General features: G+C 51.4%; 2 protein-coding genes across 2 annotated transcripts; one reads left to right on the top strand and one right to left on the bottom strand.

Annotated features, from left to right (window-relative positions):
- Nucleotides 1-740: 740 nt before the first annotated feature.
- RHOBTB2 (Rho related BTB domain containing 2) lies at nucleotides 741-22,151 on the top strand. The gene is made up of 10 exons (XM_036241349.1): nucleotides 741-1,079; nucleotides 5,255-5,456; nucleotides 6,136-6,239; nucleotides 6,717-6,902; nucleotides 7,559-8,556; nucleotides 8,834-8,952; nucleotides 12,074-12,224; nucleotides 16,215-16,303; nucleotides 17,110-17,215; nucleotides 19,108-22,151. Exons 2-10 carry the CDS (start codon nucleotides 5,265-5,267, stop codon nucleotides 19,323-19,325), a joined length of 2,163 nt encoding a protein of 720 aa, XP_036097242.1. The 5' UTR covers nucleotides 741-1,079; nucleotides 5,255-5,264; the 3' UTR covers nucleotides 19,326-22,151.
- Nucleotides 22,152-23,246: 1,095 nt separating this feature from the next.
- On the bottom strand, nucleotides 23,247-26,454 carry LOC118643808 (tumor necrosis factor receptor superfamily member 10B-like). The gene is given in 5 exon segments (XM_036282183.1): nucleotides 23,247-23,297; nucleotides 23,300-23,549; nucleotides 24,829-24,943; nucleotides 25,681-25,789; nucleotides 26,434-26,454. Coding segments are annotated over 5 exon segments (546 nt in total).
- Nucleotides 26,455-26,755: the final 301 nt, after the last annotated feature.

Genomic DNA, 26,755 nt, shown 5'->3' with positions numbered 1-26,755 from the left:
ATCAGGCACACGCTGCCGCTGCAGGGGTGGCGATAGGGAGAAGACCCTCGGCGGCAGAAGGCGTGTGTGGAAACACTGTCTCCCTCGCCCCACGGGCCAGCAGTGGAGGACTGGGTTTAAGCTTCAGGGAAAAAATGTCGAGTTCTCCTCCTCTAATTCGCATCCCCTCTAGGGCTGACTAGGGTGCCTCTTGGAGTTGTAGCTCAGCTTCCCAGAGAGAAGGAGCAAACCCCTTGGGAGTCCAGCGAGGTTTTGAGCCTCAGCAGGTAGAGGGACGCAAACCCGCACCAGAGGCGAGCTGAGACTGCCCGCTCCGCGTCCCTCCGGGAGGGGAAAAAGGGAGGGAGGGACCTGCGCCATGGGCGGGGCCGGGCAGGACCTCCGGGGCTCCCAATCCTCTTCTCTCCCCGCCCCTTCCCCGCCCCCCGCCCCCTTTCCACCAACGGCGCGCCGCGGTAGGCGGTGCCTGTCACTCAGCCTCCTGGTACGCTTCACCACCCCTCCCCCGTTTTTTCTCCCTTCTCTCTCTCTCTCTTTCCCCTTTCCCTTTTTTTGTGAATGAAAGCAGGAGGTCGCGAGCGGTCCCGGGGACTGCAGCCCTAGGCGTCTAGGCGGCCGCGCCTTCGGAGCGGACCGAGCGTAGGCAGCAGCAGCCTCGACCCCATCTCCGCTGCTGCGCGCCGCCTCCAGCCTGCGCAGCCGGAGGACCAGCGGCGGCGGCGCGGCCCAGCCACCCGAGGTCGGAGCGGCCGCGCGCAGCCCGGCTCCGGCGCGCCTCCATGACATTGGGCGCCCGGGGCGCGGGGAGATGCTGATCCGGAAGAGGCGATGGCTGCAGTGGCGCGCGCGCGGCCGCTCCCGGCCCGCCGTCCTGCCTGGGCTGCTCTGTCGGAGTTTCTGAGCTAACGCGCCGGGGCCCAGAGCCTGGAGCAGGAGCAGGAGCGACCGCAGCTCGGCGGCGCCGGCATCGTCCTAACTTGCACGCGCGGAGTGACCCCAGACATTTCACTAAAATGAGCGTGCTTAGCAGGAAGAGATGTGTTCCTTACACTAGAAATCACCCCGTCACATGTAGTGGTGTAAGTAAATGATTAATTTCTGTTATGGCCGGGTTGCAAGCAGCCTCTGGGAACGCGCTGCTTCGCCCTCCTGCGCCCTCCCGGCCCTGTCTGCGCCCCACCTGACTTCCCCTTGGCTCCCACTCTTCCCTGGCTGTAGCGTCAGCTGCCGGGGTCTCGGGGCAGAAGGCTAATCTTTTCCGGTTTTTATAGGGAAGGGAAAATGACTTGATTGCCGTGTGTGTGGAGGCCTTCCCTCTTTAAAATTATTTTATTTTTATTTTATGTGTGTGTGCAGAGCAGCGTGTCAGGAGAAAAGGTCCAAAGTGGTGGAAATGTTACAAACCAATGGGATTTGGGTGCTTTGCTTGTCGTTTCAGAGGTGGTTTTTTTCAACCCAACTCCATTGCAGTCTGTGCATCTGAGTTCTGGCAAACTACTGGGAGAAATCCTTAGCATTGGTTGGTGGTGTTTGAGAAGGCGTTATCTGTGTTAGGCTTGCATTTTTGTTAATATGGCCATTCAAGATCCCTTTGGGCCTTGCTGACCACTGGGTCTTTGCGGGGGGGAGGGGGGTTTCTCTCTATCTTCCTTCATATTATAATGTCAAAGACTGGTGGGAGCCTCCTTTAATTCAAAGGCCGTCTTCCCTGCTCATCTCCTCCTGATCCATCCTTCTCATCCATCCTTCTTTATTTTTACCTTCATTTTTAGCATAGTGCTCCCTTTTGCATTTTGTAAGATGCAGGGTGTGGGATATTGGTTGCTAAGAAACAAGCCAGGCTCCCAGGGAGATTCTGTCGTTTCCTTGACAACCAGACTAGGGCAGCCACAGATGAACAAGCCTCCTATCAGCTGTGGGAGGGAAAGGGGGCCTTTTCTGGGCTCAGCAAAGAGTGTTTGTAGGGGGGTAGAGGTGGGACTGGGAGCCCATCAGGGTAGTAGATAATCTGAGCACACCTTGCCTTTTGGTCTGCCCTGAGTACAAAGAGCTAGGAGAGCAGTGGGCAAGAGGCTCTTTTCAGAAAGGAAACAGAGGTCATGGGACAGGGTGGGAGGGAGCATCTAGGTGACTCTGGGGTCCCTGAGGGAGAGGAGTGAATTGTGATGCCCAAGGCAGAGTGGCCTGAAAGCTGTAGTTGATGGAAGTTACTCAGGAATCTCAGAAGGGATGGGGATGAGGCAATTGTGCACAAAAGTCAAGAGTCATGGAAGGAGAAAGTGCCGGAAGGAAAGAGCAAGTTGAGAAGCTTATTGAGTGGGTTATATCATCATACATCATCAATGATACAGTAAAGTAGCAATATTTTAGAGCAAAAATTACATTATTGTTGGGTGGCACACTATCTCTAGTACAGGCTCTTTGTTTAAGACAGGCCTGATGAGACTAAGAGTTCTGCTGGCTTAATGGGGCCAAGCTGTATCTTAAAGAGCGATATAATTACACATATAGATATGTAATCTAGCCTTATATAATCCGACATTACATAAGAAGGCAAGGACTTCTTTCAGCCCTGCCTCTATTGGCACAGAGTCACCAAGATTCAGGAGACTTTCTTCCAAAGCCCTCATACCCATTTTCCAGAAGGGCAGACTGACAGCCAGAGAAGGGAAATGATTTGCTCTTTCCTAGCTATAACAATGAAGTTTACCAGTCAGGCAGTTGGGACAGTGGTGGAGGGGGAGAGAATGATGAAAATAGGGAGGAAGTGGAAGGATGAGCAGGGGAAGGATGAGGAGGGCCATCAAGTCTGAGCAGCACCCAGCAAGTCTGGTGTCTAAAGTCATAGCACTGTGTGTGTCCCTCTCCTACTTAGGTGGCTGTCCCTCCTTAACCCTGGACATGCATAAGGCAATTTAAATTCAAGTGTTTCTGACTCAGTTTCATATTCTGTAAAGAGCCCACTATCTTTCCATCACAGATGGTGAGGATCTTTATTGTCATGATGGTCTGAAAAGGGAAACCAAGCCTTGAGGGGACTGATACAAAGTTTGGACAAAAAGCAGGAAAATGACCTGCTGGGATGTGTGCTGGTGCCATAGCATCAGTACCACCTCCTTAGGAAACATCACCTTGCTTATGCACTTGTGCGTGAGGGTTTTAATCATAAACTTGGACCAGCACTGCTCTGCTGTTCGGCATCCTCCCTGACATCAAGATGCTCCTGGATTTAAGAACTGATCCTCCTCCCCCATGCCTCCTCACTGCCCCCTACCCTCACCTACCACTAGAAGCTAAATTTGAGAAAGAAGTTCTACTGGCCAGTGGGTTTTTCTTTTTCTTCAACAGCTGTATATATTTGTATTTGGGATTCTATCTGTTTTGTCCTTTAATTGATAAAACAGAAACCACAACCCAGATGATTCCTCCCAGCGCCATCACATCCTCCCGCTGCCTGCTTGATTCCAGGAGCTGTCAAGTAGGGTCTTGGTCCTCAGCTCAGGAGGGAGAGCAGGGAGGAGGTATCATGGTGGTTACAATAAAGGTTGCCCACTGGAGAAGGTGAGGGGGGTGGAGGAGGGAGAAGAATGATGCAGGCAGTTACCCTGGAAACGGGAAGGGACCTGAATGGAGACCCTTGTTGTTCTGGGTCCAGATCCTGTAAAATTCCAAGAAGGAGGAGGCACTTTTCTCATTGAGAAGTCCTTGCTGCACTTTTTGCTTAGGTTGCTGAGATGCATCCACTTGCGCAAATCCCAGTTGCCATCGTTACTTGGACATTTCAGCTCTGCATTCCTGCATGCTGGCATCCAGTTACAGCCCGGCAGGAATGGAGCTGCTCTGTTGCTGCTGGTGGCCTGGCTCTCGGGCTGGATGGCTCAGCAGTGAGGGCACCTGGGCAGCCTCCAGGACTCTTCTGAGCTCAGCCTTCCTTGGCCAGGAAGGATTTCTCCAAGTTGCTCCAGCCTCCAGCAGACTTCATGCACACAGGGCATGTGAGCAGGGGCAGACTAATGCCTAATAATAAAGCCTCCTAATAACGCCTGCCTTGCCCCACCTTCTGAGAGGGTGGATGCCAGCAGGGAGGCTGCCAGCTAAAGCCCCCTCACACCAAGGTTCCCTCCTGGAGACAGCTTTTTAAACACTGACATGACATTTTGGCTACAGAGGTCCTTCTGTTCATTTGAGCCATCTCTTTCTAAGGGTGGACAGACCGCTTCCTCTCTGCCCAGCACAGAAAGAAACGGGCAAGCATTTGCCCAGAAATTCAGGCCCGTTTCTGACCCTGTGCTCCGCCCCCCCAGCAACCCCATTACCTAGGCAGCCAATTTAGGGAGCCTCCTTCTAGGAGTGTCAGGTGTCTGGGGGCTTCCAGCCTGAGAGTCCTCCCTAGGAACCGGAGGTGAGAAGGGGGTGTGGCTCACTGTCCCTGAGGCTGGCTGCAGGATGCTTGGAGGGCAGGCTGGTAGGGGATGTCAAGGCCCACTGGCCAGGGAGTGTATGGCCATAGGCCCATGGTCATTCCCCACCTCCATCTCAATACTGGGCCTGCCGCTGAGTGAGCCAGGCACACGGCCACGTGCCAGACGCAGAGGAGGGGTGGGAGGCCCGTGGGCTGCTCAGGTGCCTCCAGAGCCTCTCCACCCAGACAGGGTGGGAGGGAAAATTCTGGCATCTCCATAAAAGGGGCTGGGAGCTTGGAAATCCTCAGCCAGAGAAGGAGAGAGGCGAAGGTGGAGGCCAGGAGAGCTGCCTCCCAGCTCTGACAAGTCCATTAAATTTTAAAGTGGCCCTGCCCTTGGGCATGCTGGGAAGGGGTGGGACCTGGCCCTGACTCTGCTTCTCTCAGCTGTTTGTTGTTCTGCTGCCACAGCCCTGCTGGCGGGAGGAGAGTGGATGATGAGTGAGCTTCCTGGGCAGACTCTCCTCTTTCTGGGAGAGAGGGGCCAGGTCCTGGGCAGGCTTCACCTGGGGTTCTCTCATGGGCCTCCTCCATCCAGAAGCCCAGTTGGAGGATGGTGTCAACCAGCGGGAGACAAGTGGTTCATCGGCGGAAAGTCTCCTCTCAGCCTGAATGGGCTCCTGGCTACTCAGGCCTTTACAGAGCTACTGCCCAGAAAGCTGCCCGTTCCCTTCTCCACCTCTCTGCTCAAATGCTGGAGAAGGGGTGGCCCGGCTGAAGAGAGCTGCTGGCCCTGGCCCTCTGGGAACTGGTGTGCGAAGCCATCTTGACCGCTCCTCTCTTATCCCTCAGGTCCCAATTAATGGATTTTGACATGGATTATGAAAGGCCAAACGTAGAGACCATCAAGTGCGTTGTGGTAGGGGACAATGCTGTGGGCAAGACCAGGCTCATCTGCGCCCGGGCCTGCAATGCCACCCTCACCCAGTACCAGCTGCTTGCCACCCATGTGCCCACAGTTTGGGCCATCGACCAGTATCGGGTGTGCCAGGAGGTAAGGCTTCAAGGCCACTGGGCAGGGGTCCACACCATGCTTCTGGGCTTCTTCCCAAGCCATTGCTTGGTGTCTTCAACCCTGGCCAGCACCGAGTTCACAGAAGGCCCATGGGGTAGGGTAGGGTAGCTAAAGAGACAGGAGCCCTGGAGAGAGGGCTGAGGGGAGCCCACCCCAGTGAGTGTGTGTGTGGGGGGTTCCTCCACCATTTGTGGTTTGCTTGGCTGACCTGATGCCTGGGGCACAGCATCTTGTGCAGTCACAGCCCCAGTAACGGGCACACTAGGTGGTGGGATGGGGTGGGAGTTTTGGAGAGATGAGAGCTGAGAGAAGGAAAGAAACTGCTGGTTCATACCAGGTCAGAGGCTCATTTATAGGTGATTTGCAGGTAAAGCTGGAAACAAGGGCAGGCTCCCTGAGGGATCCCTTCCACACCTATGACGAGCTGCCCTCTTAGATTCTCTGTCCTCCGGGCCAGCGTACAGGATGCCTTTGTTACTGAGTCTCTAGAGAAGGCACCTGGGTAGAAGGGTTGTGTGGGGCAAACAGGGAGGTGCTAACTCTGTCCCCCCTCCCTGCTGCCTGGGACCCTTGGGGGTGAGCTGGCACCACCCTGAGCTGACACTCAGGGGCCCCCAAACTGCCTTTGAGTCCCATCACATTCTCCTTGCCCCCACAGGTTCTGGAGCGTTCCCGAGATGTGGTAGATGATGTCAGTGTCTCCCTGCGCCTCTGGGACACCTTTGGAGACCACCACAAAGACCGTCGCTTTGCTTATGGGAGGTAGGGAAGCCTCTGCTGCCTGAGGGAGCCGAGGGGCGGGTTTCCCGCTTTCCCAAAGACCAGAGCGACTGAGGTATGTCATCCGGGAGAAGGAGTAGAGCAGACAGGCCTGGCGGACCCTCCCAGGGGAGGCAGGCAGAGGTGAGAGGAGGGCGTTTGGATTAGCTCTGTGACTGGGCAGTTAGGGGAACTGTTCAGAAATGATTTTCTCAGCCTCAAGATGGTAGAAATGGTAATTCTAACAAGGTAACAGTGAGGTCAAAAGGAGAGTCTTTGAAAGCTCTAAAACACTAACTTAGCGGTACATAAATAAGAAGTACTATTATTATGCATTTTGGGTAATATGTGAGCAGGTCATGTGACAGATGCGGGACTGTGGTGTAGGGGTGGGTTGGGTATGCCTGTTCTCTCTCGTTCCAGGGGCAAGTACTCTACTGCTAGCTTTCTCTGCCTTTAACCTCACTCTCCCACTCCCAGGTCCGATGTGGTGGTTCTGTGCTTCTCCATTGCCAACCCTAATTCCCTTCACCATGTCAAGACCATGTGGTACCCAGAGATCAAGCACTTCTGCCCCCGAGCACCTGTCATCTTGGTGGGCTGCCAGCTAGACCTGCGCTACGCCGACCTGGAGGCTGTCAATAGGGCCAGGCGACCCTTGGCTAGGTAGGGATGCTGGTGCCTATGAAGGGGCACTGAGGAAGACAGAGGGAGGGGGAGGTGTCTCCATGGCTCCCTGCCCGGCCCTGAGGGAATCCACTTAGCTTTACACCCCCCCCTTCATTTGAAACAAGTCCACATAGGGAGCCAACAAGAGTGCTCGGTCTTCCATTTATGTCATTTGCTCCTCTGTTCATTCACCTTATACACTGTGTCAGCAAGACAGGACTAAGCAGCGAGGAGAGAAGGAAAGAAGCAGTCTTTGTGTGAAAGGGGCTTATATCTTGCTGGGAGATGAACTTAATATGAGAACATGTTAAAAATCAATGTGGAAAATTGCATGCTGGACTTCCAGAGAGTAGTTAGTGTTAACACTGTTTCGAGCTGGGAGGTCACCGAGTCCTGACATCGAAGGCTTCCTGGAAGAAGAGGAGATTCGAGGTAGGCCCTGAAAGACTGGTAGGATTTGGTCAGAAAAGGAGAAAGGGCAGAGATTCATTAGAATTGAGCAGGGTAGGAGTGAGGCCAGGGACATAGATCCTGAGCAGAGACTCTTCACCACCCCGGAGCCTGGTGAAGGACAGGCAGGCCCTAGCGAGCTGCCTCTCCCTGCCCCCTATCCTTCCCCAGCATGACTTTGCTTTGCCCTCTTGAACGTCCAGGCCCATCAAGCCCAATGAGATCCTTCCCCCGGAGAAGGGTCGGGAGGTGGCCAAGGAGCTGGGCATTCCCTACTACGAGACCAGCGTGGTGGCCCAGTTTGGCATCAAGGACGTCTTTGACAACGCCATCCGTGCTGCCCTCATCTCCCGCCGCCACCTGCAGTTCTGGAAGTCCCACCTCCGCAACGTGCAGCGGCCTTTGCTTCAGGCACCCTTCCTGCCCCCCAAGCCTCCTCCCCCCATCATCGTGGTGCCCCACCCCCCCTCCAGCAGTGAGGAGTGCCCCGCCCACCTCCTGGAGGACCCGCTGTGCGCGGATGTCATCCTGGTGCTGCAGGAGCGGGTGCGCATCTTTGCCCACAAGATCTACCTCTCCACCTCCTCCTCCAAGTTCTACGACCTGTTCCTCATGGACCTGAGTGAGGGGGAGCTGGGGGGCCCCCGCCCAGAGGACCATCGGGCTCACCCTGATCAACACCACCACCATCACCACCACCATGGTCGGGACTTCCTGCTTCGGGCTGCCAGCTTTGATGTGTGCGAGAGCATGGAGGAGGGTGGGGGCTCCGGTCCTGCTGGGCTCCGGGCCTCAACCAGCGACGGGATCTTACGGGGCAATGGAACAGGGTACCTGCCGGGGAGAGGTCGTGTGCTGTCTTCCTGGAGCCGAGCTTTCATAAGCATCCAGGAGGAGATAGCAGAGGATCCACTGACCTACAAATCCAGACCAATGGTGGTGGTAAAAATGGACAGTTCCATCCAGCCGGGGCCTTTCCGGGCAGTCCTTAAGTACCTGTACACAGGGGAGCTGGACGAGAACGAGCGGGACCTCATGCACATCGCCCACATTGCTGAGCTGCTTGAGGTCTTTGATCTTCGCATGATGGTGGCCAACATTCTCAACAATGAGGCCTTCATGAACCAGGAGATCACCAAGGCCTTCCACGTCCGCCGGACCAACCGGGTGAAGGAGTGCTTGGCAAAGGGCACCTTCTCAGGTAGGGAATGTGCTGAGGAACTCATAGCCGGAAGGTAGAGGGGTGCCCTCCCAGTAGCCTTCTGAGGAGCCTGGGTTGGTCCAGTTAACATTCAGCTGCTGATGTCCTGGAGATATGTTGGCTGTGCCTGGAGCCTGAGGGTGTGGTCACATAGCACTCCTCAGCTCGTGGCTGCAGAAGGAAGTGTGTCGTCTGGGTGCAGTGTTGACCCATGGGGTTGGTTGTCCCACATCCTTTCACCACATCATCACGTGATGCTTTGTCTCCTCCTGGACAGATGTGACCTTCATCCTGGATGATGGCACCATCAGCGCCCACAAGCCCCTGTTGATTTCTAGCTGTGACTGGATGGCTGCCATGTTTGGGGGGCCCTTTGTGGAGAGTTCGACTAGGGAGGTAAGGCTGAGGGGGGAAGGGCCTACATTCTTTGCACCTGAGACATCTGTCATTTAATGGTGCTCTCTTGAGCATTCCCTGTGTGCTAACCACTGAGTGATGGGCCTTGGAGAAGCTTTTGAAATGGTTCCCACACCGAGGTTTTACAGTGTACCAGGGCAGGGATTAGAGCAACTTCCTGACTTTATGGTTTAGAAAGCACTTTCGGTATATTATTTCAGACCATCTCACACATAACTCTTGTACACGGCTTATCAATTCCACTTTATACATAAGGAAAGTGAGGTCCAAAAAGTTAAGGACGTTCGCCAAGTTGTATAAGTAGGAAGGAGAGGCTAGAACTTGAACCTGAGACCTCTGATTTTTTTTTTTTTTTTAATTTTTTTTTTTATCCTCACCCGAGGACATTTTTCCATTTTTTTGCACAGATAGAGTGGGAGGAAGAGAGAGGAAGAGAGAGAGAGAGAGAGAGAGAGAGAGAGAGAAACATCGACGTAAAAGAGACACATCGAGTGGCTGCCACCCGCACGACCAGCCAGGGCCGAGGACAAACTGCAACCGAGGTACCTGCCCTTAGCGGGAAAGGGACCCGGGTCTCTCCGGACCGCAGGCCGATGCTCTAACCGCTGAGCCAAACCGGCCAGGGCGAGACCTCTGATTCTTTTCTGTGCCTTGTGCCGTGCTCTTTCCCTGACGCATGTGAAACAACTAGAGAAAAGTTTAGTGTGTCCCAGGCTGAACCCATCCTGTTTTTAAATGTAAGTTTTATTATGAGGCACGGTGAACATGACAACAGATCAGGAGGGAATTGCCACTGAAAAGATAGATTGTTACACTCACAGATCTAATGAGAGAGGCGTGTCCCGCAGGGGAGGATGGGGGCAGAGCACTGCGGAGGTACCAGGGTTGGTCAGGAGGCAGAGGGAGCAAAGGGAACTGTGGGCAACAGCCTTCATTGTGGACTCTGTGGGAAGGAAGGGGAGGGAGAGGCAGGGTAAACTCTCAGATTGACTGATTAGAATAATCTCAGCAGGCCCTGGGGCATAGGGGCTGTTCTTAGTCATCTGGTACCTAGCCCAGGGGTGATTGGGGCAGGTGAATAGTGACCAGGAGGGAGAGCTGATGGAGGAGGTGTGGATTCTGGATTGGTTGGTTTGTATTCAAAAGGCATGCTTGGCCCTGGCCAGTTTGGCTCACCTGTTAAAGACCTTTGACTGAAGAGTAGACCTTTGACTGAAGAGTGTCGGGTTTGATTCCTGTCAAGGGCACATATCTGAGTTGCAGGTTCGATCCCTGGCCCTGGTTGTGGTCATGCAGGAGGCAACCAATTGATGTGTCTCTCTCACATCGATATTTCTCTCTCTCTCTTTTCCTGTTCTTACTTCCCTTTCAGTCTCTCTAAAAATCAATGGAAAAATATCTTCAACTGAGGATTAATGACGACAACAGAAAGTCCTGCTTACAGGCGATACATTTACTATCTCTAGGAATTGTCTAGCCTGGGAAGGGCAGTCCCTCCAGGGTCATCAAGGCTGCAGATGACAAAGCATCAAAATACAGAAAATAAAAAGAAATGCTTCATATAGTCACCTTCCCCTTTGATAATGGCCACTCTAACTCATCTTAGCCACAGAGAGTGTCAACAGAATTGGAAGGGGCCTATCGGTGTGTTCTTAGAAATACTCTCTTAAATCTGTTCTTTGCATTCTCGCAGCTAAGCAAAGTAGCCTGGGCCACAGTCCTTGGTATTCTCCATCTTCTCTGAACTTCTATAATGTTAATTATTTATTAGCTCAGCCTGTAGTTAATAAGGTACTACTTGTGCAGCTGCTTAAAGTGCTGAGTGTCCACACGCAGTTTTCCCAACTGGCCTGTGATGTCTCGAGTGTGAGGACTAGGTCTTTACTGCTGCCAAGTGCCCCCTCAGCCAGCGTTGGCCCCTTGGTCAGTGTTCACCAGGTGCCTGAATGAAAAACTAGGCTAAGGACAATACAGCAATTCCTGTGATGTGGAATAGGAATTTCCTAGGATTTCTGGGAAGGAAGCCCTTATGGAAGGGGAGGCTTGAGATTTGAGTCGATCTCTGATCCTTGCAGCAGGAATGGGATTGGGATATGCTAAGTGAGAGACTGGGAACCCCGGGCCAACAGTCCTGAGCACTTCTCAGTGCACAGAAGCAGCTTTAAAGCTCTGGTCAATTCCCAGTGCAGCCTGAGAGACTTTCATCTAATGGGAGGTTGATTTTTTTTTTTTTAATATGTTTTTATTGATTTTTTAGAGGGAAGAAGGGAAAGAGAGAAACATCTATCGCTGCCTCCTGCATGCCTCCTACTGGGGATCGAGTCCAAAACCCAAGCATGTGTCCTGACTGGGAATCGAACCAGCCCCTGGGAGGACACTCTGTCCACTGAGCCACAGCGATCGGGTGGGAGAGCAGTTTCTGAAGCAGCGCTGCTCTGTGGAGATCCCAGAGGCCCAAAGTAGCAGCTTTCGAGAAGCCAGCCACTGTTGGCTTACTGTCCTGTATCCTACTTGTACTGCTCCCTGCAGGGCCACGAGGGGCCAGGGTGTAGGTTTAGTGGCTGGAAGGACTCCTTCAAGCATCCTCCAAGCTAGAATGGCTTTGGAAGGATGCCAGTGAGAATCCAGGTCCTTTTAAAAGCTTTTAGAGTCCGGCCAGTGTGGCTCAGTGGTTGAACATCAACCCATGCACCAAGAGGTCACCAGTTCGATTCCCATTCAGGGCACATGTCCAGGTTGTGGGCCAAATCATCAGTGGGGGGCATGCAGGAGGCAGCCAATGTTTTCTCTCTCATCAATGTTTCTATCTCTCTCTCCCTCTTACTTCCTCTCTCTCTAAAAATCAATAAAGACAAAAAATATTTTTTAAAAAGCTGTTAGAGGCCTGGTCACTGGTGCTGCCAGCAGATAGGCTTAGTACAGGTTGCCACTCTGGGAGACAGGGCTTTGGGGGGCTCCTCAGCAGGTACAGGGGCAGCACAGGGGTGGCTGCCTATTTTGGGAAGACCGGCTGTGTGGTCCAGGGCCTTCTGCGTTTCTCAGGACTGAGGAACCCTTCTGGTCGCTGGACCTCACTGCGCTGCCGGCTTCCTCTGTGCAGGTGGTGTTCCCTCACACGAGCAAGAGCTGCATGCGGGCAGTGCTGGAGTACCTGTACACGGGCATGTTCACCGCCAGCCCCGACCTGGATGACATGAAGCTCATCATCCTGGCCAACCGCCTCTGCCTGCCGCACCTGGTTGCCCTCACAGGTAACTAACCTGGGTGTGCAGACCTCCCTGGGGAGCAGCCAGGGGAACCTCCAGGAGTGGCGACTCCTCTCACCTGTCTCCTCCTTGGACACAGACCGCTAGCACCAAGGGGCCCACTTATATGAAGTGAAGCTTATTGATGCATATTGGAGGTAGGTAAGGACACAGATGTGAAGTGTCTGTGAGAAAGATGCTCGATGACGTCACCAGTTGGTTAGTTCCAAGGGCGATTTCCTCCCAGTGAAATAGTCCCCAGTAGAAGCCCCTCTCCACTTGGCTTCACTCGGGCCTAAGAAGTCAGAGAGGCCCTGGCGGGTTTGCTCAGTGGTTAGAGCGTCCGCCTGTGGTCCAGAGAGACCAAGATTCGGCTCCCGTTAAGGGCACGTACCTCGGTTACAGTTTGTCCCCGGCCCTTGGATCATGTGGGTGGCAGCCACTCGATGTGTCCCTCTCACGTCGATGTTTCTCTCTCTCTCTCTCCCTCCCTCCCACTCTATCTGAACAAAAAATGGAAAAATGTCCTCAGGTGAGGATAAAAAAAAAAAGTCAGAGAGAATAGGGTGCAAGTGCATGTTCCTGCCCTTTGGTCCTCCTCCTCCTGCTCCTAGTGGGAACTGAACCAGGGACTCTGGTCCGCAGGCCGATGCTCAACTGCTGAGCCAAACTGGCCAGGGCTCCTCCACTCCTTTTTTCTTTTGTTCGGTCATGTAAATCTGCTTTATTTGTGGTTCTATAACCCCTTTTTTCTCTTCTCCTTCTCCCTTTTCTCTTCCTCCTCCTTTTCTCTTTCTTCTTCCAGAAACATTGAACATTGACCAGCCACTCCTAATTCCTTGAAAAGATTGTGAGAGCTGGAGCTCAGCTTTTATTTTATTTATTATTATTATTTAATTCTCACCCAAGGATTTTTTTTTTTTATTGATTTGAGAGAGACAGACATTGACATGAGAGAAAAATACCAGTTAGTTGCCTCCCGTATGTATGCTCCCCGCCGGGGATCGAGCCCACAACTGGGTAATGTGCCCTGACGGAATCCAACCTGCAGCCTTTTGGTGTATGGGATGATGCTCCAACTAACTGAGCCACCAGCCAGGGCTGGAGCTCAGCTTTTTGAAGGGACCAACCTGAGGAGCCCTTAGTGGAGTCACCGAGGGAAGAGGGAAGCCAAGCGCTGGGCAGTCAGGTCAAGGGGCTGGAGAGAAATGGTGCCATCCGGACCAAGAGAGTCTGGGGCCAGCAGTGCAGGCAGACAGCTCCTGATGATGTCGGAATTGGAATTCGTGTGGTATTGGTGTTGGCATCTAGACTGCAGTGATGTCAGGGTTACACTTTCGGGCTGGTTGACAGGTAGGCAGAGTAGAGCCCTGATACTGAGTTGAGGTTCAGGGAAGGCCCCAGTGTCAGAACTGCGGGGGCCTGGGCAGATGATCAGATTTGGGACTCAGATATGAGGGAAACATCAATCTTACGATGAGAGATGGTTTTAAGGTGGGGCTTTGTCATAGGAAGAAGGCAGAAATCATTGATCAGAACTGGAATGTTAAGGGCTGAGCAGGCAGGCAGAGTCCAGGGGCTCAGCGGGGACATTGAGGGCTTAAGGGCAGGGAACACGAGAGGCTTCTAAAGATCACCGCTGTACCAGCATGTCATTCACTGACTCACTGTCTGTGAAAAGTGGTGTCTTCCCAGAGCATAAAGCTGTCCAAACTCTTGGACTATCTCCAAAGAAATGACTCAAAGGAAAAAAGTGTATAAAAATGCTTCTATAAGTTTGTTTCATCATGGCAGGCAATCAGAGATTAGTCACATAGGCACTATTGATTAAGCACATATGGGTAATTTTCCCGAGGTAGCCATTAAAAATGTTAAATGGCACTGATGCATGAAAACTCTCATAGAAAATAATGTGGAATGACTTTTCCCATGAAATGGTCTATGCATACCAGAAAACATACAAATATGTGTTCTATATACCTTGTCAAGGATCAGCAGAAAATGCCAGGTATGGTATAGTTGGTGATGCTTTATGAGTGTGAGATATGCTTTTTCTGAAGTTATAAATTCAAGTTTACAGCTTTTTTAAATATAACACAAATACACATATGTTCAGCTGAATGAATTGTTATAAAGCAAAATGACCCATATGAGGAGCTAGAACCTGCTGACCACACCAGAAGCCTCCCACCTATCCCTCCCAATCACAGTCCTTCCCTCTCCCCAAGAATTACCACTTGGCCTGTTATTTTGAGGTGGGGTGCTTTATATGGCCTCACTTCCTTGCTTTTCTTCATAGTTTTATCATCTAAGTGTACATCCTTAAACCCTATATAGCATGGTTTTATTTTTTTATGTAACTTGTAAGTTTCTTTTAATCTGCAGGTAGCTTGTTCATTAAAAAAATTTTTTCCCACCCTAACCAGTTTGGTTCAGTTGGTTGGAGCCTTGTCCTATGTACCAAAGGGTCATGGGTTCAATTCCTGGCTAGGGCACATACCCAGGTTTTGGGTTCGTTCCCCCGTAGGGGTGCATTTGGGAGGCAGCTGATCAATGTTTCCCTCTCACGTCAATGTTTCTCTCCCTCTCTCTCTCTCCCTTTCTATCTCTCTAAAATCAGTAAAAATATATCCTGAGGTGGGGATTAAAAAAGAGAGAAAATTTTTCCCTTGCAATTATTTGTTGGGAAAAAACCCACTGATCTAGAAAATCCAGGTTTTAGCTGATTGTATTTCTGTAGACCACATATTTCCTATAAACTGGTTATTGGTTCACATTCAGTTCTTCTGGTAAGAGTACTTCGTAGTTGTTCTATGCTTTTCTCGCTTTCTGTGATTTTATCAACCATTGAGTATCATTGCCTGGACCCATTAATTAATTTATTAGGTGTTATGAATGGTAATACTCCAGTTCAGTCATTTCTTCTTTGTTTATCTGTTGGGATACTCTATAAAGAGAAAAACTTCTCACCTACTGTTTGGTTAACCAGTGATATAATTCATATAGGAAAGGCAGGTGAATGCTTGATTCTTTCCTTTTATTTACCAGATTTCAAGATACATTTGTTTCCTATCATCCTTTCATCCTTTGAGGGTCACCAATTAGTTTCTTTTATTTTTAACTATTATTATAAACCCTTAGATTTTAATGTACTTGATCGGTTTCAGATGTTTGCATTTATCCTTTTGGAAGCTCAAATACTGTACTGAACCTTTAACCAGTAGAAGTCTCTCCAAGTTGGCTCCAGAGCCTCTGTGCTTCTGGTTAAATGGAATGACAAGATGTTCCAGGTTCCTCTTGTTCGTTTCCTGCCCCAGACCTGGAGTCAGCCATTGCTCTCTGAGATCCTGGTTTCCGATGGCTGGAAATGGCATTTCAAGGCTGCAGCCTGTGCATTAGAAATGCTCCTTGCTGCGGCGATGGCTGTTGTTGCTAGGTCTTCTCCATGGATTGCGCTGGCAGATATATTTTTAAGTTTAAAGATAAAATACCTCAGGAGTTTATACTGATACTGTTAAAATTCAGGATTTAAAGTGTTTACTTCATCCATATACACACTGTAACTTAAAATGCAACATCAGTACACAATTTGTTATAAAATTTAAATTAATGCAATTGGGTTTAATCTGTAGTTCCAACTCATAGTTCTCAGCAAACCTGAGACTTCATACACTATCGCGGCAGTTTCAGTGGCCAGTTCCATCAGGGGCTTTCACCCTGTGTGTGCTAGACTGTTCGCTGCGGCACGTGTGGCTTGAAAAAACCCTCTTAGACAACTCGGGTATTCTCCTTCACCCCCCACGCTACTCCCCTGGGCATTCTTGCTCTAATTCTAGTCTCTTCACTGGTGGGAGCAGGCTTTCCTGGGCCTGTTGGGACTTGCCCTTGGCCTTGATCTCTCTTTGCCCTACAGTAGGCCCCTGCTGGGGGCATATAAGTGAGTACACATCCACTCGTTGTGGTAATTCAGCTGATTCCTGGCTGTGTCTGTCACAGAGCAGTACACAGTGACTGGGCTGATGGAAGCAACTCAGATGATGGTGGACATCGATGGGGACGTCCTTGTGTTCCTGGAACTGGCTCAGGTATGATGGCAAGGGAAGGAACCTCTCCACAGGCTCAACTCTGGGTTCTGTCTGCCCATTAGCAGCAAATGGGGAGGGGCTGGCGGCGGTGGGCAGGAAAGGAACCCATTGTCAGACTCAGTTCCCTGACTGGGTAGAATCTGTCTCATCCTCAAGGATGCACCCTGACATGCCAAGAGGAGAGGCTGGCCGTGCGGGCATGGGGTTCAGGAAGCCACAGGGCAGGGCAGCGAACCCCAGCCTCATGTGTAGACATGGTTACTGCTTGCCTGAGATCAGTTAAGGGACATTGAGGACACCCCATCTAAAATCAACTGCCCACCTCCTCATTCCCATACAAACTAGCAAAATCTCCCACACCGGCCCTGAGAGTGTCAGAAATTCTACTGTTAAAGATGAGTTGTGGAGTTAAAGTATGGCAGGTTCGAGGCTTGCAAGCACACCTGGAAAAGGCAGCCCTAAGTTTGGTCTTCAACACCTTAGACGCTTTTGCCCTTGATAGGGAAGAGAAGAACATCAGCTGGAGTAAAATCTGAGGGGGGCAGCCACAGAGGGAAGCCACCACATAGGGCTAGGGATTTCCACGGATGTTGGCACAGGACAGAGGCGAGGTGATGGTGGTGGTGGTGCCGGTACCTAGAGCCAATCAGATGTGGTCTTCTCACAGTGTTGTGTGGGAGTGCTTCTGCAGGTGGGCTCTTCCCCACTCACTGCAGAGCCTTTGCCCACCTGCACTGAGGCCTCTGAAGCTGCCTGTGCTGACCCCGCCCTGGGGTCCCAGCACAGGCGCCCTTCTGTTCCCCCAGTTCCACTGTGCGTACCAGTTGGCGGACTGGTGTCTCCACCACATCTGCACCAACTACAACAATGTGTGCCGCAAGTTCCCCCGAGACATGAAGGCCATGTCCCCAGGTAAGCATCCCCGGCAGGACCTGCTGACCCCCCACTTCACGCTGAAGGGGCCTCAACTTGGGTCCAAATCTCTGACCTGACACCAGAGCACCCGGAAGCTGCCAGAGATTCTTGGGCCTAACTTGACCTTGCAGGAGGGGAGTCACCTGCAAAGTTGCAGAGGGGGGCCCGAGAAAAGCGCCAGCCTGGTGGGCAGGGCAGCTGGGGACCTATGGCAACTCACTCTACCTCTCTAGGCTTCTCTCTCAGGGATAAAGAGGGTGTTTGGAGCAGAGGTATTTTTTCAGACTTCTTGGACAGCACTCCACAATAAGAACTACATTTTAGCCCGGCTGCTGTGGCTCAGTGGTTGAGTGTTGACCCATGCACCAAGAGGTTGCCGGTTCAATTCCCGGTCAGGGCATGTGCCCCAGTTGTGGGCCCGATCCCCAGTGTGGGGTGTGCAGGAGGCAGCCAATTGATGTTCTCTCTCATTGATGTTTCTCTCTCTCTCTCCCTCTCCCTTCCTCTCTCTCTAAAATCAAAGGAATAAAAAACACTACATTTTATATTGTGATCCAGTACCCATGTAGAAAAATACATAAATTGTTTGTAGTTCTGCTTATGACCTGCTACACCACTTTCACAACCTAGGAATGGGCATAAGTTACAGCATGGACACCAAGTCTGGATAGCCTCTGAGTTCCCAGGGGCTCGGCCTCTTCTTTTTTATTTATAACTTTTTTTTTTTCTTTATTGATTTTAGAGAGAGAGAGAAAGGAAGGGAGAAGGAGAGATAAAAACATCGTGAGAGAGAACATCGATTGGCCACCTCCTGCACGCCCCCCACTGGGGATCAGGCCCACAACCTGGGCATGTGCCCTGACCGGGAATCGAACCGGCGACCTCTTGGTGCATGGGCCAGTGTTCAACCACTGAGCCACACCAGCCAGGCTCGGTCTCTTCTTAGTTAATGTGTCAGGTCCTAGAACTGTACAGGCACCAGAGAGCGGTGTCCCTGGCCTCCCTGAATTCCTGCCACTCAGTGTCCTTGAGGTCTTCACTGGGCATCTTCCACCCTTCTGGGAGCCGCCTCCGTTACCAGGGTCTTGCACCGTACCCATTCTCTCCTTTTCAGCCTTCTAACATTTTGTTTCTAAAGCACAGCTCCAGCCCTGGCTGGTTTGGCTCAGCGGTTAGAGTATTGCCTGCAGGCCGGAGAGTCCCGGGTTCAGTTCCCGCTAAGGGAACATACCTCAGTTACAGTTTGTCTCGTGCCTGTGGGTAGAAACCACTCAATGTGTCTCTCTCACGTCGATGTTTCTCTCTCTGTCTCTTCCTCCCTCTCTCCCTCCCCTTCCATCTGAAATGCAAAAAAAAAAAAAAAAATGTCCTCAGGTGAGGATAAAAAATATGTATATAAAGTACAGCTCCAATCCTGTCACTCCCCTGGATCCAAACCTCCCATGGCTCTGTACACCTTTCAGAATCAGTGAGACCCTCAGCCTGGCTTCCTCCAGTCTGACCCTCCTGTTCTGCAGCCCCACGTCCACCTTCAGCTCAAACCTCAGCTCTGCCAGATACCGCTGCCCTGTCCCCAGCCATGCCGCACCTGCTCAGTCCTCCTGCCCTGTCCCACCCAGCCGGTTTCATCCCAATACACAGGATGCTCCCCTTGAGGCCTTCCCATGGGTCTTTCTTTAGGGCGCTCTGCAGTCAGGTGGGGCTCTGTGAAGGTGGGGCTTACACTTGTGGCCCCAGGGCCCGGGATGTGCACCTTACTGACAGGAGGCATCTGCAGATGCCCGAGGCATTGGGGTGGGGTGGGTGTCCCCGGACACCCCTTGTCCCAGTGCTCCTCTTGCCCCTTTCTCTGGTCTTCCTTCTAACCAACCCACTGCATTCTGCTCCAGAAAACCAGGAGTATTTTGAGAAGCACCGGTGGCCACCCGTGTGGTACCTGAAGGAGGAAGACCACTACCAGCGGGCACGGAAGGAGCGTGAGAAGGAGGACTATCTCCACTTGAAACGGCAGCCCAAGCGGCGGTGGCTGTTCTGGAACAGTCCCTCCTCGCCATCCTCTTCTGCGGCCTCCTCGTCATCCCCATCTTCCTCCTCAGCTGTGGTCTGAGATGCTGCCACCCTCTCTGACCCTGCTGCTGTTGTGCCCACCTGCCCTTGCCCCTCTGCTCTCTGCATCGCCCCTCCACCTTCTGGGGACAAGGGGATCCACATAACCAGGACCCTAAGGGCGGAGCGGTTCTCACCAGCCAGCATAGTTCAGCAAGAGAGGAGCCGGGCCTTGTGGATCAGAACAGAGACTCCCCCCTCAGAGGTCTGACACAGGGCAGGGGACAGCTCCTGGGAGGTCGGAGCCAGAGAGAGGTGAAAGCACTGGCATTTTGTCTCTGGGTTGCAGAACCCTAGAGTCAAAGGGAAAACTCTTCCAGCCATGAGAGTTGAAGTCTGTGGAGGCAGCCCCCCTGCCACTGAGCAGCAATGCCCAGGAGGGTCCTGCCTCTATTGGCCATATTTTTCCACCAATGGACTGGAGGGTTGCAAATGTTTTGTGGGCATTTCCACATGGAGCCTACTCAGATCCTCACTGGAGAAGTCAGGGTAGACGTTAAGTCTTCAGAGCCCAGCTCACGGCTTCTACTTCTACTTCTACTGGTGCAGCTGCCTGAGGCCACACCTGGGAAGGCTTACGCTCAGCCGGCATGCCCCCCAGGGCTGGCGGCATCCAGGCCTGGTTAAGGGTTGTAGAGTTTGTTCAGAGCTCCAGGCCTGGGAGCAGGGCCTCTTGGAGCAATGAGAAACTTCTCCCTCCCCTCTCCTTCACCACTCTGAGATGGGAACCAAAGGAAACAGCTGGAACAAGGGGGGAGAAGGACGGGGAGATGGGGTCTGGACGCAGCGATGATCCTGTGCTCTCTGAGCTCTGCCTCCTGCCTCTAGTTAGCATGGCTTCTTATGGGGCGGGACAAAAAATTAGCAAAAAGAAAAAGCAACAAACAAAATCACCACCAACAGAAACACTCTAGCCTCTATCCCCTCGAAGAAAGAACAGACCCTGTATGGCTTAAATTTTTATAAAACCAAACAGGGGCCCCCACGTTAATGAGACAAAGGTTTAGATTATAGAATTGTTTCTAGTGCCTATCAGGAAGGGACTCTGGCACTGGCTGTCACTCAAAATGCCCTGGCCTGCTGGCCGGCTGTGCAGGGCAGCACAAGTCGCATGCCTTCAGCCTGCTGGGGTTGAGATTTTGGGGGTGGGGATTGAGCAGGAAGGGGTGGCCTCAGGGTTTGAACATGGCATTAGATAGTTACTGTTGCCCATCATGAGAATCAGGTTATCCTCACCTCCTGAGGTGACTATAGGATGTGTTTTGGAGGGAGGGTTGGAGTAGGGGTCAAGGGTCAGGAGGTCACTGATTTGGGAATAGGAATCTCAGTAATGAAGGGTCATAGGACAGCACCCACCTTAGTGCTGGTTTGGGACGGAAAAAGGAGAACCGAGCAGCAGCAGCTCCGTCGTCCAGGGGAGGGGCGGGATGAGACGAGGATGAGGACAGCAGCTTGCAGCCCCCGGGGAGAGTGGGCCAGTGATCATACTTGACTCCCACATCCTTTTTAGACTGAAAAGACAGAACCTCTTTGATGATGGTGGAGCCGGAGAGACACTGAATTCCTGGTCTGAGAAGGAGGGACTGGCTTTAGGTCTGGGAAAGAGCAAATTTAGAAACAAAGGAAGCCTTTGTAACAATTTAGTGGTGCCAAGACCTAGAAATTTGAGGTTAAGTCTTCATCAAAAGAAGCAGGAGGTGGCAGGCCAGGCAGGCCTAGCGTGGCTGTGACCCATGTTGTCTGAGCCCCAGACTTCACCGAGGCCTTGGCTGCCTCCCCTCCAAGTCCTCCAGGGTGGTGGCTGGGTGCGCCAGACAGGTGCTGCTCTCTGCTGGCGGTCCATGGCCTCGGAAGACTGAGGAGCCATGGGGGTGGCTGCTAGCGCAGGGTGGGAGAGCTCTGCCTGGACCTTTGTTCCGGGGAAGGAGCCAGAGGGGTGCCACAGGGCCTCCCAGGAACTCTAGGTGAGAGGGAGAGCCAGGGCCTGAAGTCCAAGGGAAGTCGGAACTGGTGTCCATGAGCCTGTGGGGGACAAAGTGAAGGTGGCCCAGGAGGTGCAGGAAGCCCACAGGACAGGGGCCACAGGTCCACCAGCAACCAGGCCCTATCACCCCTCAGGGACCCACTGCCCCTTCCCAACTCGTCAGAGCTGGTCTGCACCATGGGGGAGCCCAGTAGGCCCAGGTGTAACCCAGAGACACCACCTGGGGAGGCTATTGGGGAGCCAGGCTGGGGCTGGGGGTCTCTCCCAGGGGGAAGGACATGGGAGAGGGCTATAATTCCAGTCCCCCACAGACCTGACACTTGGAAATCCAGAGTCAGAGCAGGAAACCTGGCCATGTGGAGCAAGGCGGAAGGCATGTGAGAAAGGAAAGAGCAAGTCCCACATCAAGAATGCACAGCCCTGTACTCATGTCACTCAGAGCTGTTCCAGAGGGGAATAGGAGAATGCAGAGAGAAACAAAAAACAAAACCCACACTCTTTTTATATAACGTTTCATATTTAATTTGGTCATGAATTCATAAATACATGAGTATTTTATATCTAATGGCCTCCCTTCCATTGTTTGATATTTCCAACAAACTTTTCAAAAGTAGCACCTTCCACTGGAGAGAAGCATGAAAAAATACCCAACGACTAATGAAACACTATTAAGTGCCTATTATATGCCAGGTGCTATTTGGACTGGATATAAAACATAAAGACAATTTCATGCTCTCATGAAACTGACCTTTCAAATAAATAAACAGGACAAATACTGATACAGCAAATACTTTAGATGGACACTCAAGTTCTCTGACAAAGACGACTAAGCTGAAACCTGATTGGCAGAAAGTCATTATCTTCATCTGAAGATAATGATGTCAAAGTGTCCTGCACAAAAGGAACAGCAAAGGCAGGAAGTACCTGACCTATAATAGCACCAAGGACTAAATTACTGGTGCAATTCATGTTTACAGATTAATAAAGGCTTGAATAAGCAAATGGAGCCCTGGCCAGTGTGGCTCAGTGGTTGAGCGTCGACCCACGCAGCAAGAGGTCACTGGTTTGATTCCCGGTCAGGGCACATACCCAGATTGTGAGCTGGATCCCCAGTGGGAGGCATGCAGGAGGCAGCCGATCGATGTTCTCTCTCATCAATGTTTCTGTCTCCCTAAAATCAATAAACAAACATACAAATGTATACAGGGTAGGGTAAAAGTAGGTTTACAGTTGTAGGCATGGAAAATAATTTAATAAATAATATAAAAATGAACTTTTTCACATACAACTGTAAAAATAAAAAGATACATATCACAGTATACATAAATAAATGGACACTTAGCAACATGGATGAATTTTACAATACAGTAAATAACAAGTAAAAAGTTCAAGTCTGTTGGAATGAAAAAGTGCCTGAACTAAAATATCTAAGACATGAACATATAGCTATAATCCATAGAAAACAACATTTCATAAAATTTAAGTACACTGAAAAAGTTCTAGGACATTTCAAGAGCTTTTGGAAGATAGGACTTCTTCAAGTACTGGTCAGTACTAGCTATTTCTTACAGACTCGTGTCCAGTATTAAGAGGGAAAGAAGTACAAATAAACATACCAAATCTCTGTGGGTTCTGCTTTGACCAAAGCTGTAAAAAAAAACAACACCCCTGCCCCTCTCCTCCTGACACTCAGTTGAGGCACTGACCATCTCTCTGCCTTGGCTGGGGGCACTGAAGATGAAGAACTGGCCTGCCCTCCCAGACTTGGCCAGGGAGAGGATGTGACCATCAGCCCCAAGATAGGGAAACTGGTATGATCCCGGCCCTCCAGAGGTGCAGGTGGGGTGGGAGATGGAGGGGTGATCCAAGGGAACAAGATAAGGGCCAGGCCAGAAAGACCCAGAAGATCTGGGAAACAGAGGGGAGGACCTTTCTGTCTCAAGAAAGAAGCAAGAAGCAAGGGAGGCAGCAGAGAGTGCCAGCACCTGCCTACGTCTCCCACCAACCTCACCTTAACAGATAAAGCATACGAGACATGTGAACAGGAAAAGCGCGACTACAGATACAGGCGGCAGCAGTGAACTGCCTGTGGAGGGAGATTTGAGTAGCTTCTGCGTAGTGGTCACTGGCTCTCCAGGAACTGTGGTCTCCCCCAGGGCCAGCGTACCCGATTCTTGGTCCACACACACGGTGTCATTCCAGGGGGTACAGGGCCTGGCCACGACCTTGCCAACAGGGCACCTAGGTTCAGACACAGGGAGGATGTGGAGGGGTTCTGTGAGGTAAGAGGAAGAGAAAGAGGGAGCAGCCCCCCACCAGTGTCTCCTGACCAGAGAGTGGAAAAAAAACAGCCTTCTGTCCACACAACAGGTCCCCTCACCACCTTGCCGGTTCGGGAGAGAGCTGAGCAGGGCACTGCAGCCCCAGGGCTCCTGCTAAGTGTTCAGAACTGCACCCTCAAGAGCTGGGCCTTCTTGCCCTGGCCGGTTTGGCTCAGTGGTTAGAGCATCGGCCTGCGGTCCGGAGAGACCCAGGTTCGGTTCCTGCTAAGGGCACGTACCTCGGTTGCAGTTTGTCCCCTGCCCTGGTTGGTTGTGCGGGTGGCGACCACTCGATGTGTCCCTTTCACATCGATGTTTCTCTCTCTCTGTTCCTCTCTCTCCCTCCCACTCTATCTGAACAAAGAATGGAAAAATGTCCTCGGGTGAGGATGATAAAAAAAAAAAAAAGAGCTGGGCCTTCTCGGCAAGGCCTGCACTGAGCTTCCCTGGGCTCCAGAGGGAGCCTGAGTGAGGGAGGATCTCACTCCAAGTCAGGGGTCAGAGCCCTTTGGGCACAAGCTGAGCCTCATCCTCTAGTCAACCTTCAATACAAGGAACCTCTTGTCCTCTACCTGATGACTGTTCCCACCAATCACAGCCACACTGAACGTCAGGGAAGACAATTGCCCCCTAAATCCCAATAACAGGGAAACCACAATCTCACTGCGGGAACAGGGCCCTTTGAGAAGGTGGGCTAAGTAGGCTCAGGGGTTCTGAGAACCCTGAAGGAGCTACATGCTCAGTCTCATTATGACTTGCCTGTGGGCACTTATGTACTTGTGGGCCCATGCCTGCACAAAAAAATATCAAAAAAACATTTTATGATTGAATTGTTATAAAGATGATTATAAGCATGGCTGCATTCTACACAATTCTTTCCTTCTGATCTCAAAAGGAATTAAACTTTGCATAGGCCATTGACAGGATCATGGGCCCTAATTAGCTGCCTACTGTGCCCAATGGAAAGGTCAACCTGGCCAAAGGGAAACTGAGCTGAGGACATGTGGGAAGAGAATGCTGCTGGGGGCAGTGTGAAGACACGCTGATGGACAAGGAGGGGCCACTGCAGGCTCAGAAGATCCCACAGGCCCAAGGAAGCCCCGAGAGGGTGGCTTGGCTGCATGGAAGCAGGAGAGAGAAAGAGGTGTAGAAAACTTGGGTCTTTTGTGGTTGGGAGCCCCATGGCTCTCGTGTCTTACCCAGGGCTGCACCTCTGGCACATCTCAGGAGAATTTGCATCCTTGAAAGTGCCAGGTTTGCACCGACACTGTATGTCATCAGTCCCGGTGGATGGAGGTATTTCTTCATCTGAAGACAAAGGATAAGGTTTTGGGGATATGTTTCCCTCACATGTCCTTCAACCCCTTTTCACCACCCAACCCCCTCCCACTCAGCTTCACTCAGTTTGCCATAGATTTGAGGGTTAGTTACTGAAGCAATATGTGTGAGGCGCAAAGAGGACAACCATCGTTCACCTGTCCCCAATAACCAGGTGTATAAAAAGGACCATAATTCATTATTTATTACATCAGGATTGGAAGGAAATATCTATTGCTTATAGGATGATTGAGAATGGCGGGGTATACTCTGAGAGACCCTGGGTGGAGAGGAACCTTCGGGTGACTTCGGCAAACCCAGCCCCGTGGATGGACCTTGGGCTGCGAAGGGAGAAAGGTGGAGCGCCTTCCAGGAAGCACAGGGCTGACAGGGATCTGGCCCCGGACAAGACCCACACCCCAGCTCCAAACCAGCACTCTTCTACTCGGCCATGCCTTCTATGCTGTGGCTATAGAACCCCCCTATCAAGGGACAGATGATTTTCCCACCACTTTCATCTAATGGTTTAAAAATGTTCCCACTCTGTGGCATGCATTATAAAAATAATTTCTGTTTTCATTTTACTTTATTGACCTAAGTCATATTATGAAAAAAGGGTTTGATGAAGACCAAGCTGGGCTGGAAATCAGGTTTCTGACTCCCCGTTCAATACAAGCATCCTCTCATTGCCCAGCACCCCAACTGTAGGCATGGGGTCCACATGTTCGTTCCCCGAGAGCATTTAGAGCAGAGTCGGCAAGAAGAGAGGGTGTTTGAATGATTGATAAAATCTTCGTTATCTGTGCATGTTGTACAATCTCTACTGTTTTGCTGGATAGGCTCCTGGGAACAAAGCAAAGCTGGTGAGTGAATCCCCATAGGACTCCCAGAGGCTGGCAGTGGTGGCTTAGGGATCCCACTCATCAGTCAGTGTAATCCAAACAGGGGCATCCACTCATACCTTGGGCCAGCACTGCCAACAGAAATGTATTATAAGTTGTACATGAAATTCAAATTCATAGTTGCCACATTAAAAGAGTAAAAAGAGGTCCAATTAATTTTAACTATGCATTTTTAAATCTAAAATATCCAACATATACTGGAGGGGGCAGGATCAGGAAGAGGGTGTCAATAGGGGGAAAAGGAGAAACATCTGTAACAAAAATAAATTAATTAATAAAAAAATTAAATAAAATATCCAACACTGTATCATTTCAACATGTAATCAATCTAAAACATTGAGATATTTTACTTTCTTGAATACCTCACTCAAAAAAGGAAACCTATGCTCCCTCCAGAATGTCCAGGGTTTGTGTTCTGCTCCTACTGCCCTTGTGACCTCTTTACTCTGCACCCACCCCAGCTGCCCCCAAGCTTACCCCGCTGGGGCTATAGTTCCTGGAGGGCCCTCTCAGGACCACTGTACCTGGCTCTCTTCACCAAAGACAGCGGCTCTGCATCAAGGCACCATCCCCGGGACGCCTCACCCACACAGTCTCTGTCCTCATGGCTCCTATCTTGTATCTGTTGTGTTCATCTGTCTATTCTGGATACCAGCTCCGGAGAGATCCAGGAGGGCAGGGGGCCTCATGGCCTCTACTATGACCGTGCCTAGCACACTGAAGGCATCTAATAAATAAATATCTGTGGATGAAGAACCAGGAACTTAAATCACTGTTCCTGGGGAACTGGAGACAAGGGGTGTAAGGGTTGGAGATCAGTTGTAGAATGTACCTGACCGGCACTTCTCTGAGAGGCTGGCACTCCCTCCCTGTGGGGCAGCTAGTTGCTGGTAGACTCTGTCTGGCC

The sequence above is a fragment of the Molossus molossus genome, unplaced genomic scaffold, assembly GCF_014108415.1.
Source record: "Molossus molossus isolate mMolMol1 unplaced genomic scaffold, mMolMol1.p scaffold_m16_p_4, whole genome shotgun sequence".
In the NCBI taxonomy this organism is placed as follows: Eukaryota; Metazoa; Chordata; class Mammalia; order Chiroptera; family Molossidae; genus Molossus; species Molossus molossus.
The sequence above is the reverse complement of the archived record's forward strand: the minus strand, read 5'-3'. Positions and strand labels throughout refer to the sequence as shown.

Coding starts and splice junctions, on each gene's coding strand:
- RHOBTB2 (XM_036241349.1), top strand. CDS start 5,265: ATGGATTTTGACATGGATTATGAAAGGCCAAACGTAGAGACCATCAAG. Junction 5,457..6,135: donor AGTATCGGGTGTGCCAGGAG/GTAAGGCTTCAA, acceptor TTGCCCCCACAG/GTTCTGGAGCGTTCCCGAGA. Junction 16,304..17,109: donor TGTTCCTGGAACTGGCTCAG/GTATGATGGCAA, acceptor CTGTTCCCCCAG/TTCCACTGTGCGTACCAGTT.